This window comes from Tiliqua scincoides, chromosome 4 (genome assembly GCF_035046505.1).
Source record: "Tiliqua scincoides isolate rTilSci1 chromosome 4, rTilSci1.hap2, whole genome shotgun sequence".
Classification (NCBI taxonomy): domain Eukaryota; kingdom Metazoa; phylum Chordata; class Lepidosauria; order Squamata; family Scincidae; genus Tiliqua; species Tiliqua scincoides.
The window spans coordinates 70767029-70781325 of NC_089824.1; the positions used below are offsets into that span (position 1 = coordinate 70767029).

Here is a 14297-nt window from a genome sequence, read left to right on the forward strand (position 1 = left end):
TTGGCACAGCTGTGTCATGGTGTGCTTGAATAGGATTGGGTTATTTTCAGTCCCAAAATTCGGCTACAGCTCAGAAGCCAGTCTGACTAGGGTCTAGATAACTAATTTCATCCAAGAATCTCTGGTGTTAGAGTTCCACTGCATGCTTGAGTACTTTGTATTGTAGACTGGTCAGTTATTCTCCAGTATGGTGAGATCTAGGGATGTTTCTTAAGCAGGAAGTAATTTGTAGATTTCAAGTAGGCTGATACTTCCTTCCTCCATTGCTTTCCTCACTCACTTGCATTATTCCACCCCCACCCCCCGTTTTAACTAGTCAGGCTGGACAAGGGTTGAGCATGCATGTGGACAACTTTACACTACCAATGATCCCTAACCACATCTTCAGGCTCCACAAGCTGAAAAGAATCCAAACACCCAATCCCCTTTTATGACTGTAATCTCAGCAAAGATTAGAAGTCTAGATTTCTGCTGCATACTCATACATTAACCTCCTTACAATTATACATCTTCTATTGCTATTATATTCAGTAATTTAAAGGAACTATAATATATAATTTATTAGTAGAACAAACAACCCTAAGAATTCTGAATGGTCTGGTATGGGGAAGAGGTCCATGGGGTTGTTAACATGATTTCTTGCACCAGTTGACACCAACCCAATGGAATGTCCAATTCCATTCTTTTTACCAGTCTCTCTTCCTGATAATAGGTTTGCGCCTTGGGAGTCAGGTATAATACCTCAGGACTGCTGTACCTTCTACCACCCAGTCTCTCCTGACCTCCACAATGATTCTGAATTTCTCTGTCTTGTGTACTAAGAAGGTGGCTGCATGTTGTTGGGGTATTTGGAAGATCAATTTCTTCCCCTAAGCTTTGATCCTGGGACAAAGAGCCAAGGGCACAGATCCCTTTGGCTCCTACCCTTCAGTTCATGACAGAGGACTTTAACCTCTGGCAAGTCAGAGACTAATATACCTAGAAAGCAGGGATTGTGCAGTCAGGGAAGGCAGAGCCTTCAAGGAAAATAGTCTCACCTTCCCCTGTGTTTGCACATTCACGCCACCTAGTTTTCAGGGGTTGCACAATGACAGGGGGAGTTTGAGCTCTCGCTGCTCTAGACCAGTGGTCTCCAAACCCCAACCTGGGGGCCAGATGTGGCCAGTAGTGAGCGTCTATCTGACCCGCGGCCAGCCTCTGATCCCCTGAGAGCCTCTGGCCCGGTTGACCAAACACAACCAGAGTTGTGCTTGTGGGGTGGGGAAATGGGGGTCCATTTAAGTGTGTGTTTGTTTTATTTCTTGGACTGTTTTCATTCTTAGAGAAGTCCTGGACATTTGAGCCCATTCATTTATTCATTCATCTAAGTTCCATCTCTAATGTATTTATTTACATTTTATATTTAATTTTTTTTTCTGGCCCTCGACACTGTGCCAGATATTCGATGTGGCCCTTTGACCAAAAAGTTTAAAGACCCCTGCTCTAGACTAGAGCAGTGGCAGATGACAGCCTCCCCTGTCATCATGCAAAAACCCAGAAACTGGGTGGAGTGTGTGTGCAATCAGAGGGAATCACATTGTGCACAGTTTCTGAGTGGTTGCGCAGGGGAGTGATCAAGAGAGGCTGAGCTCTTGTTGCCACAGCTCTCACCAAAGATTAGAAGGTGTGTGCTTGTAACTATACAGAGAGAGACTAGACCCACAATAGCAAGAGCTCAGCCTGCACTGGGATTGCGCAGGCACTGCGGCTTCTGGGTAGCCCCCAGAATGCCTTGCAGCACTGCACCACAGCAAGTACCTCACCAGCCATTCATTTCACTGCATGTCACTTTTGGAAAGAGGAGGGGAAGTCGTAGATTTTTGTCAGGACCAGGTGTTCCAACTTCCCTTCTTCACTTCAGCCTTGTCCCACTTATGCAAATACCAAAAGATTTTTCAGTATTTAAAATGTGAAGGGGATAAAGAAAATAGCTTGCAAAAAATCTTACACTGTGACTCCAGTTTCTCCTGAAATGATTAAGAATTATTTCTAAAGTCTGAGAAGCATTACATTACTAACATAATTGCAAGGTAGTCCTTTGTATGATTGTAAATTGGGTTTCTGCTTTATCAATAAGCTTTTTGACAAGAAGCGTCCATCACAGTGGCTCTCTCATTTGCCACAGCAGAATAGAAAATGAAGTATCCCAATAATTGCATTATAGTTTCCTTATTGTGGGACAAGAAAGCAATGTGGTATAATTAGGTTTGATTGGAGTGCATGTTTCCGGTAAGATCTGAAATTAATGATGTTGCTATAGTGACACATCTGCGGCCACCAGTGCGTGAAACATAAAGTAATTCATTCGACAAGAGAAGACATCTGTTAACTGCAAGGATGCAGAGCATATTGACACTGACCAGAAATACTAGACGTTATGTGATAAATGAACAAATGATGCTGAAACAGGAGGACAGATAATTTGTACTTAATCTGCTGGGAGAACTTTAATCTTCTCACTGGTTGCATTTGACAATACCATTGTTTAAAGAACAATGCTGCAGAGAACTCATAAATTTTAAAACTTAACTCAGGGTGCAGCCTATTAAAGCAATACATTAATTCCTTTGTTAGGGAGTTTTTATCTACATGTAGAACAAAGCCATTACTAAAAACACCCACTAAAACAACAGGTTCTTTAGGACTCACATTTTAATTATAGCATCCATTACCCAAAATGCCAGGTTGTTTGGACTTGAATCACATATATGTTTGACAGAAAGGCGTCATCCATTATTGGGGGGGGGGGACATTGTTTCCAGTGTCTTCCGAGGGCAGCTGAGCATGACATTTTAGTCTGTCTAGGGCATGAGAAGTTCCTAATGGTAAAGGGGAAAAAACAAAGATATTTGGCAATATTATTGAATGTTTTTGACACCTAGAATGTGATACTGCAACTCCCTTGTCCTTCCTGACAGCAACCACAGTATTCAATTATAACAAATACAAACCATCTTCCAAGCACAGTTATTTACTAATGCATACACTTTCATTTGAGTGCTGTAATTAACATTTTAGCGGCTGTGTGGACCAAATGAGATACTTAACACATGTAATAGTTGAACAGATGCATAGAGTAATGGAATTCATAATCTTCTGGGGAAGCCCTGTATTAGCTCCTAATGTGTTAACACTGGAGGTTTGTGTGTAACATTTATCTGGAGTTAACATATGTTAAACATTGCATGACAAAGACCAAGGTCACCATTTATGTGAATAACTAGGATTTCAGCCTTATTAATTTATTAGATATCCTAGATATCCATTGTGAGAACAGTAATGCAGTGAGCCCCTCCACTGGACTTCACATTTTGGGGAGGCTTCACTATAGCTGTGATATGTGAAGTTCCATAATGGTATAACTCTGAGGTATTCAATCTGTGCATCCCGTCTCCTGAGGGAGGCATGGCTAACCTCCAGGGGCGTAGCCAGGCATCTCGGGGAGAGAGGCTGGGCTGGACTGGGCTGCGCTGTGCTGCACTGCACGTGCTGACTTGCTGCTTTTCTGCAGCTGTGAATGAGGTGGGTGGGGGAGCGTGAGGCTGGGAGGGCTGTGAAACATGCTGGGAGGAGGTGGGAGAGAAGGCTGGCTGGGCAGGCAGAGGTGCCGAATCTCAGAATGGAGCTCTCTCCATGTGCAACCTCGCCCCAAGGACTACATTTCCCAGTGTGCCCCTCTCCCTGGGCGTCCTGGGATTGGTCAAGTCTGGAGGAAAAAACCGTTTGGAGGTGCTGCATCTCATCAGCACAGGGGCGCTCCTGGCAGGCTTCAAAGCGGGAGGGAAGAGTAAGTCCTCCACTTGGGGAGCCCAGCCTGCTCATAGCGTCCAAATGCCCCAGCCTGCATTCCTCCGTCTTGCCTGGGGGGAACAGGGGTGGCACCTGCATGTTGGGTGTATGTGTGTGAGCAGCCCCTGTCTACTTTGGGGTGAGTTATAATCTTGCTGGGTGTGGCTACAATCCTTTCCACACTTTCCTGGGAATAAGCCCCATTGACTCAAATGGGACTTACTTCTGAGTAGACCTACATAGACTTGGGGTCTGTGTCAGCTTAACCCAGGATCTTCACCTTTCTCTTTTTCCTCCGCCTCCAAAAAAGAGCAAAAAAGCCACTCTTGATGGCTTTGTCTCCAAAAATTAAAATCCCCATTCCTTTTTAGCCATTCCCCTTTTTCCTCCTGCCCCCTTTTGAGGGGGGGGGGTACTCTGTTGGTTGCTATTGTCGGACAAAAGGCACAATCCTAGCTAGGTCTACTCAGAAGTAAGTCCTATTGTGTTCAATGGGACTTACTCCCAGGAAAGTTGGGTTAGGATTCCAGCCAAACAGTCTCTAGGTCTCAGTTTGCATCAGTTTACAATTAGCAGATACACACAAAACAAAGTCTTCCTGTTCCCCAGCAAATTCATCACTTCTTCCCCCCCCTTTCCAAAACCCTCCAGATGTGCTGCTAACAAACTCAGGGCACAATCCCAACAAGGTCTGCTCAGAAGTCCTATTTTGTTCAATGGAGCTTATTCTCAGTTAAGTGTAGTTAGGATTGCAGCCTCAGAGTGCTGGCAGCCTTGTTTCTAGTGTATAATTAATAATAACTTTATTTTTACTTTTATTTTATTAATTATAACACCTTCATCCCCATTTTGGGGGTAACTGAGGTGAGGTGTTGTAATAGGGAGCCATGGCCAATGGCTACAAGGGTCAGGGGAGGCGCGAGCTGGAAAAGTTCGAGAACCACTGGTATAGCACTAAACATCCACCATATGTGCTTATTCTTTTTAGATAGAACCTGCGCTCTGTGTGTCCTCCTGTGTTGATTGCATCTTCCCATTGATGGAGGGGTGCCAAATTTTGGAGGGGGGGAGGTTGTGGAAATCTCCCATTAAATAGGAAATCCTTTTTAACAAAGGTTCTGATCCTTGGGGCCAACTTAGTAGTGGCGGATTTGCCATGCTTTGGTGTTTCCCACCATCCTCTTAAATTAAGTCCACAACTGTTGTGAAGTTTGCAAAGTATAAGAGTGGGTCAATGTGTGGAATATGATATTTGTTGGATTTTTGATGGTAAGCTGGGTGTATACAAAGAAGGACCAGATGGCAAGATTTGGAGGCTACAGTGAGTGCTGTTGAAAGAATTTTTGGTGGCTAAATGTGGAAGAGTAGCACATTAGGATTGGCTTCTAGGGCAGTCATTTTGTGTTTAAAATCTACCTGTCCCATCACTGACCTCCATCAAAATTGGTGATTTTTACTGTGGGTCTTGGACATCTGCTGAGCGGGATGACTTTGGTCCTATAGTCTTTAAGTGGCAGCTCTCAACAGTGCAATTCAGAAACTGTGAACCTTGGATGAAAGATTGTTTTCTCTTGTAATTCCTAGCAAAGTTCTTATAGTTGTGCAAGCAGTCTTTACTTGTTTTACTGTGGGTTCATTAGAATTTTGCTATTTGGCCAAATTAGCATCAAGTAATATTTGATTAGAGATCTCTGCTTTTGCTTAAAGAAACCAAACCTTCCCTAGTGCTCTATTGTGAATCACATCTGTTGTCACCCATGGAATGATGCCTGCAGGACTTTTTTGTTTTAGAAATTAATTTCCTCCTTGCCTGCTTTGTTCTGTGTTTAATGATACCATTGTAGCCAAAACTCTTTGCTTCATTAGAGGGCATTTCTCTTTAGCAATCCCACACAAAGTTTTTCTTAATATACTTTCCTTATGTGGCAAATGAATCAAAAGCAAAGTTAAGACAGCTTTACATTATATAATGCCTGTTGTACCCTCTAGCTGTCTCAGAAACCTCTACATTCTTAAAGTATTTGAATGAGCAAACCTCTCATTAGAAGTTCTGGAATTAGCCAATTACTATAAACAAAATAATGTTTAAGACTTAATGTTTTAAAAAATGCTATAAATGTATTTTCTTTAAACAAGTTTGGTATTCTTTCACTGTTGTCTTCAGCATCATTGTAAAGTTATGAAGAAAATAAAATTGGAACGTCTTGTTCTTTGCACTTATAGCCTTTCTTGGAGGGGGGTGGAGTCCTTCTTTTTCATGTGCCTCAAGTTGCAGAGCTGCACCTCAGTTTTCCTTTTTCACCACCACAGCAGAGGGGAGCATCTGTTCCTCTGCAAACATTTTCTGCACCTTTTCATAATTAAGCATCTTTTTCTCTGTAACTTATAAGATGACTTATTGTCCATCATCATCATTATTAATAATAATAATTCATTATTATTTGTGTTGAGGAAAGGGGTTTTGTCACTTGCTCTGTCGACCTTTGCCATAGCAGATTGCTTTTAAGAGGTGTTGTAGGTATGCTTTTGAACAGTAACAATTGCTGCCACCTTTGTTTAAGGAGAGGAATGCCAAATCAGTTTGTGCCCTGCTAGACATTTCCTAAACAAGTTCATAGAAAGTATTGCTCATGTTTGCAAGCTTTTCTCCACTCTGATACTGTAGCTCCTGAGACTGTTTTCATAGTGCAGCATATTTGGTTCTCTGTTAGTTGCTCATTTTCACCAAGTCTGAAACAACTGTTGAAACAACTGCGGGCTGTCTGTGAATGAAGACTACAAGAAGGAAGCTTGGTATCAAACCTGGAACTCTCCATTGGAGCCTTGCAAGAGTCTAAGAAGAGGCACCATGCTGATGACTTTCTTCTTCTTTGCCTCTTTCTACTTCACATTCATCTTCTTCCCTCCGTACAACTAAAGGTCCATGAGCGGCTTCAATACTTGTTCTGTAAGTTCAGCTTCCACTACAGCATTTTCCCCAGTATCTCCCCATTTACATATGAGATCCTACTGACTCTTGCTCCTCTGATCTCCACCTACTTCATCAAAGCACAGAAAGTTCACCACAGTCCATCCTTGACAAGTTTACACCTTTGCATCTTCCCAGAACACCCTCTCCTGAGCATGATGTCTAATTGAATGCATGGAACATGGCATAGAGATCAGTGACACTGCATCTCCCTGCTGAGGGCATTCTCTCTTTACTTTGTGTCATTACCATGCTGTGTCTAACACATATCCCCAGAAATTTGTTGACAGATGAACTCTTCTTGTACTTGGGGCAGCTAACCTCACCACCACCTACCTAGGCAAGAGCAATTTTCCTTTACAACTCTTCTGTCATTTTATATCTCCTTGACAACCATCTGTCATCTATAAGATGATTGTGATGTTTGTTATCTCAGTTGGGATAGATTCTTCTACATAAGCTTCACAGTCAAATCCCCATGGAGAGGTCATTACCTGTCATGTGAGATTATCTGCTTTCTAATCGCCTTGTGCACTGCAGTAGATGACAGATTTTTGACAGCTTCATTTCTCTCCCACGGCACCACTTCTTACCTTGGCACCAGTGTATCTACTTCTGCCCACTATCACACTTTCGTCAATATGTGTGGCAGTTTTGGTTTTTGAATATTGTGGATTCCAGCCATCTCATCAACACTAACATGAATTCATTTATATCTCAGTATTTTGTATTGACCCCACTCTCTCCCACTGTATTCACTGGAATATTATTATTATAGTTATAGTTATTTCCCGCCTCAGTGAGATTTTACCTAAATGACCAGTAGTGTTAATGAATCCCCAACATTGTCTTGTTTCTTCACATGCATAGCCTTGATCTTTATGCACTAATCCTTCTGACCTATTTCAAAGAAGCAATGAGAGAGAAACTCTGGAATGCAGTGAAATTATTAAGCACAGTGCATTTTGAGGAAAAGGTCTTCCTGGGGCACATGATGTTCTGTATTCTGTGTGGCAAAATAGTTAGTCTCTTTCTCTCTGGTAATCATCACCTCTGTCTGATAAGCCTTCAAATTATACTCCTTGTTTTCTGATTTGGGATAAAGTAGTTCTATGGCTAGGTATAATAATTCTGTTAAATGTCTCCAGTTTTTACCTGAATCAGGATGAACCTTCACTACTGAACCAAAGGATTATGCTGAGCTTATTGTTTGCCCCTTGAATTTTGAAGAGCATTTGCCTTCTACCTAGGTGAGATTGCCTCCTTTTTCAAGGATACCAGCCTCACGCTAAGAAGGGACAGCATATTTTCTCAGCACTTTTTTTTTTACTGTTTCTGCCATTGAACTCTGTTAAAAATTGGCAAAGAACCCTCTTCCTACTTCAGTCAGGGAGTTATTTCACAAGGGGAGTCGTCATTTCCTCTTCTTTCTCAAAAGGGACTCTAGAGCAGTGATGATATCCTTTTCTCATCTTTCTACACTTGGCAATCATTACACCTTGGAAGCAAGAAAGTGTATGACTGCAGATTTTGTAGAACTGACCTGAACAATTTATTCATTTGACTGTACCTTCGCTCTCCACCAGGTGTGTTCATTTTCTGGTCTCCTGTATATGTGTGTTTGCACAGAGACTGTGAAGAAAAAGCAATGGTATTTTTGTAACTGGTGCTATTTGAGTGGTAATTCATCTTCTTTTGCTGTGGCAGATATCCTATTTTACAAGAAACTGTTTTTACAGCAGAAGGAGGTGCCACTTGTGATACATAACAAGGGATTTCTTCCCCCTGCACCAGGGCACTCCAGAAGTTTTTAAAAAAATATTTTCAATGATACAGAAGTTCAAAACACAATATATAACTAAAAATAAAACATTGCATACAGAATAAATAACTACATTTTAAATCTTCTACACAAAAAGAAAATAAAGAGGGAGATTAGTAAAAGAAAGGTACTAGTTTTAGCCCATAAAGTTCCCTTTGTCTTGAGCCCTACATATAAAATCTCTTGTGCTCTTTAAAAATCAGCAGAGATCATGTGGCTTTGTAGACCAATTTTGTTCAGGAGGCTGGATGTGCAGGTTGTTGGAGCAAGACCAATTTTCTGTAGTGTCCGCACAGTATTATGGGATGGAGTTCCCAAGCATATCTGATAATGTTCATCCTTGCCTTGCCGCTTTATGAAGACTTATATAAACATTACATAGGTTTATATCCGCACAATTTCAGTGGGGCTAAGTGAGTGCAGTGCATGCAATGGTTAGTGCCTTACAGAAAGGAATTGCAGAAGTTCCATGGATTTTTCATGGTTGTAGAATGAATTTAATATTCACTTTTTAAAATAAATATGTTCAAGAGGGAAAGGGGGGGGGAACTTCACTAGAAGTCTTCTGCAAATTGATTTGTCTAACTCTGTGATCACAAATGAGTCATGAATATTGTAAAGGGAAGAAGAAACTGAACATGTGCAATGTGTAATTGGAAAGATTTGAATCCGACAACCATGAACATACCTCATGCTCAAGCAGAGGTGTCCCCTTTCCAGTGCACAAGGTGGATGTTAACTGTCTAAACAATATCTAATTTCTGAACACTAATTATAGTGTATCTGATGCTTTAGCGTTCTTTTTCCCTATGACTTGCTGTGTTTAACTGACATACTGAGAGTGGGCATGAGATCAAGAATAAGTCTATAGAAGGGAATATATTCTGTTCTCTGAAGAGTTTCTGATGTATGTATTGTTACACATTTTAAAAATGATTTTTAGAAACGGTACACTTATTATCCCACATCTTTCAGCAGAAGTGTATTGGTTTGCAACAATGGAAGGAAAAAACTAAGGTAATAATGTGTCCTCTAGAACAGTTAAATGTCAAAAATAATTCCCATTTGACCATAGTTTAAAAGAATGAGATTATTCACTCTGTACTTGGGCTTAAATAACATGGTATACAAACTTCCTTGACTTGAATTAGCAGATGAACCTGTCCGGTGATGACTTCTGGCCTCTGTCTCATCATCGAATCCCGCATCATCCACCCTTCAATTAAAGCTGTCTTGGAATCAAGGGTGTCCGTGTTGACAGTGGTGAACATCATGTCACTCCTTGACTGACACCCTATAGTTTCTTACAGATCGGAAGTGATCTCTAAAAGCATGCCATTTGTGTTGATTCTGAAATTCAAGGCTTAGCACCGATTACAGGCTAAATCTGTAGAAATGGGAAGTGATGATAATTTTCAATGACCTGTTTGAGACAGCATGGTATCTCTCTTTATTTGCCACATGGTCCCTATTGTAATTTTTTCCTAATAGTGTTACTGATTTCTTGGGGGAAGAAACACATTTGCACATACCAAATTTTTTTTGTTTCTGCCTTTTTTAATGAATGTCGTCATGCTTTTTTAAGAAGTGGATATCTGTGGATTCTTTGCTATCTGGGGCTACCTGAACCTGCTTCAATCTGTTAAAATTGTTAGGTGGTAGATACACCAGAGTGCCGTATAGTTGTCAAGAAAATAATATGCTGAAGTATTTCCAGGATTACAATTATTTTAAAGAATTTTACATTGTATTAACTTTTGAAAAATGTAGCTAAACAGTTAGTGCCAGCATTTTTAATGTTAACTGCAAAATAGTACAGAAGCCCAATTTCTAGTCTCATGAGAGGTTTTTGCCATTCATTTTTCCTATCTTGAGAATATTCAAGCTGGATAATTTTACTTGGAACCTGAACCTCATCCCACAGCAATCTTCTGGTTCTCTTTTCTCAGTTGGGAAACTGAGTAGTTCTTAACTGGTTCACTGCAATCTGTGAAACAGCAAAATGAGAGAATCCCTGGCTTTATAAGAAGAAAAAGTTCCCACTAAGAAACTGAATCTTAATTTTTCATGTGTATTTGATTATGTTATAGGTACACTGACCCAGAATGAGATGATATTTAAGCGCCTCCATCTAGGCACTGTGTCATATGGAACAGACACAATGGATGAAATTCAGAATCACATTATCAATTCCTATTCTCAGGTATTTAGTGCTTATTGTTTAGTATCCTTTGTGATCCTTACTGCCTTTGCATCTCTTTCAAAAGTCTATCGTAATATAGTTTGAATGGTCAGCTCTTGTCAGAACTTTCACTGCTTTGTTCTGAATCATTTGACGAATTTTACAGTTCTTAGCACTGTCTACTGTACAGAAAGTAGGTGTCTGCTATGTTCTACCGGTAGGGATCTCACAGCCAACTAGCAGAGAAGAACACCCAAGCTCCCTTTGCTTGGGGTTAAAAACCTAGATCTGATGATGTTGTTGTTGTTACCTGATAGGAGGAGTGGAACCCACTTGGTTTCTCCATTCCACTCTTTTTACCTTGACATACTGGTTTGCCTGCCAGTCCTGGAGGGTGGCTGTTCCAAATGGAAAGGATCCAATCCACAAAAATGTGTTTGCTAGTAATGGAGTTTCAGACAAAGGAAAAAAGCTGCTTTCCAGCAGCTGTTTATGTTGCTTGACTTTTTCAGGAGCTTTTGAGGTATAGAAATATTCAAAGATAAAGAAAAACTTGGAAAAAGTACAGGTGCTTCTTCTGTATCAGTTGATTCAGAACCTGCTGATTTAATTCCCTGTGGGTAATAGACCCCTTAGTGGAAGGCCAGAACTGAGCTCCTGGCTGCAGCTGGAGGTGTCCTCCAGTCATATTGGGGAACCTTTCTTAGTCTCACAGAAAACATCTCTGGTTGCATCTGGAGGTCCTATGGACAGGACCTACTGATTCACTTATCTGCAGGTTTTGGTATTTGCAGGGGTTCTGGGAATGGATCTCCCACCGATACCGAGGTCCAACTATGTTGTGTTTCTAGGTGCAGTCTTCTCCCTACCCCTGAGCCCACCCCTGCATGTATGTATCAGCACATGCATATATTGTAGTTACACTGCAAAAATCGGGACATAGAAGCCCATTTGATTTGCACAATATGTTCCATGTTCATTCACAAACCCTGAACTAACTTTGAGATGAGAGATGCAGGGACGGGATACTGTTTCTGAGGTGTTTTGCATATTTTTAATTAACCAAGAGATCTTAAGAATTTTTTTTTTTAAATTCAGGTCAGCAGTCCTTGTTCTTGAATTGTTTCACAGGACAACGTTTCTTCCTGTAATTCTGTAAATAAATTCACTGTACCATATTTTCTGAGTAAGTGTGAAATATGGAAAAGTGAAGATGGGCTTTCTTAGGGAAATAGCTATTTACTAGTTGCTTCTGAAAATATGTATGCAGCATTCTTTTATTTAAGCAATGATTATAATAGCAGCCAGTTAGTTATACAGTGGTTCTTGTGTGACATTGATTTTTTTCCCCTTGTTTGTGTTCAGTTTTATTATTAAGATGACAATAGTCAAGTAGGTCCACTCTAATGCAACACACAAATCTATTATAACCTGATTATATTTCCCCACTGGAAGCATTTTGTGATAGAGGGCATAATCTTTAATGGAATTTGTGTGAAATTAAATTATACAAGCATCAATAAACATAACATAATTCAGAAGGAGTAAAGCAGCTTAATTTATTTGTGACTGTAATGGCATCAGTGTTAGCAGAATGCAAATGCAGAGGTTTTAAGCAGTAGCTGAAAAGCGGTGCCAGATGAGCAGAAAGTTAAACCCTTTATTAGACTACACTGTAATTTGATGGGCAGAATGTTCACGGTTCAGTGGATCAGTACACGGAGTCAAAAAGAAAAGCTTGCTTGCCAAAGAGGGTTTCAGTGATGTTACCCTATAGAGAACAAAAAGTTAGTTTGACAATACTGGTGAGGTGAGAGGAATTGTGACCTAAGAAATTCGTTTTCAAGAAACAGGAGCATTAGATTGCATTAGCCTGCCTTTTCACAGATATATTTGTGACCAATACAACAGCAATTATTTTTTCCCTGCCTGGGCACACTACTGTGGTGTTAGATTTTATTGTTTTCCAACAGCTAGTAAAACTTGTGCTCTCAAGGTGCATTCCATATTCCATTAAAGGCAAGGGTATGTTTCCCATTTATTTTAATAGACAGGATTATACCCGGTTTCTAAGGGATACTTCTTGTTGCCTAATGTATACTTTAAGGCATATGCTAAACAACCATAACTGTAAGTTTTGTCACGTTTATATTCTCAACAAAACTCCTGAAAATCAGTGTGTCTGAGTCACATTGTATAGACAAAAGCAGTGGTTCTCAAAGTGGGGCATTGTGACATCCAGCTAGAGAGCCCTGGCGTATGTCTCCTTAAGGGGAGGGGAAGGCAGTGACGTAATCCGCTAGATCACAACACTTTGGAGGAGCTTGCTGCCACTTATTAGAGCCTGCAGCAGCCTCTCAGAGGTGCAGGGAGCCCTTGCGCTGGCCACCGCAGGGCACCCTACGCTGCAGAGTCAGTAAAAACTGTGATAACTTCCAGATTCACGAACGCAAAACTGGAAGTGGTCGCGATCTCAATTTTGAGGATCTCTGCAGTGTGGGGAGCCCTGCGAAGACTGTCGTGGGGACTCCCCACACTCCTGGGAGGCTGCTGCAGGCTCTGGTAAGTGGCAGCAAGCCTTTGCGCCCCTTCAAAGCAGCACGATCCAGCAGATCGCGTTACTGCCTTCCCTCCACTCCTGCACACACTTACTGTGGCTCAAACTCTCCCAGAGACTTTGAGAACTGCTGGGCTAAAGGATAGGTTGCATGTTACATGTGTAATGGGAGTATCCCTTTGCCCACTTCATGGGAAAAAATTCTTAACTCACAGCCCAATCCTGAGCTGCCTGGAGCTGTGGGACCTGAGCTGCCTGAAGCTGTGGGATCCAAGGCCACCCGTGCTACCACAGGAGGCTCCTTGAGAGAAGGGGATGTTTGTCCCCTTCCCCTGAGTAAGGGAAGCAAACCCACAATGGGACTACTAACTTTAGCAGCGACTGTTTGGTCGCCGCTAAAGTGAAGGTGCTCGTGTAGGGCAAGCAGACCTGCCCGAGCGCCCTGGATCCTGCGGAGCTCGGCTCCACGGACACACCTCTCCCCTGCCCCCAGGAACGCCCCCAAACACACCTCCCCCCTCCCCAGAACGCCTCCCCTACGCCCCTGGGAACGCTCCCGTTCCGCAGCCCGGTGGTCACAGGCACTGCCGAGCTGCGGAACACGGGTGCCCACCAGGTGGTGGCTCAGCACCAGCTGGAGCAGAGGGGGTGGTGAGAAGGTGGCAGTACTGCCTCCACTCCTGCAGCCTCTGCCTTCTGTAAATGGGAAGCAGCAAAGAGCAGGCTGAGAACTGTGGCTGGAGGCGCAGAGCTCTGCGCCGGTGCCCTCCACCTTCCTGCCAGGCCTTCTCTTCCTCAGGATGGTGGTGGCCGCCCAACCCAACTGGAAGTCAGTGAGTCTCATCTAGGTTCCGCCAAGGACAAGGCTGAAGTGCCATACACTAACCTGCCTCTCCCCTTCCTGACTTCCCTTGCAATTGTTCTTTCATATACAGCAGGG

General features: G+C 42.1%; 1 protein-coding gene across 3 annotated transcripts in view; it reads left to right on the forward strand.

The window, feature by feature from the left end:
- ATP9B (ATPase phospholipid transporting 9B (putative)) overlaps window positions 1-14297 on the forward strand; it is a 190734-nt gene that overhangs the window by 131401 nt on the left and 45036 nt on the right. For all 3 annotated transcript variants that reach the window (XM_066623335.1, XM_066623336.1, XM_066623337.1), the window contains exon 14: window positions 10709-10821. In XM_066623335.1, coding sequence (XP_066479432.1) covers window positions 10709-10821 — 113 coding nt within the window. The remainder of the gene's footprint in view (window positions 1-10708; window positions 10822-14297) is intronic.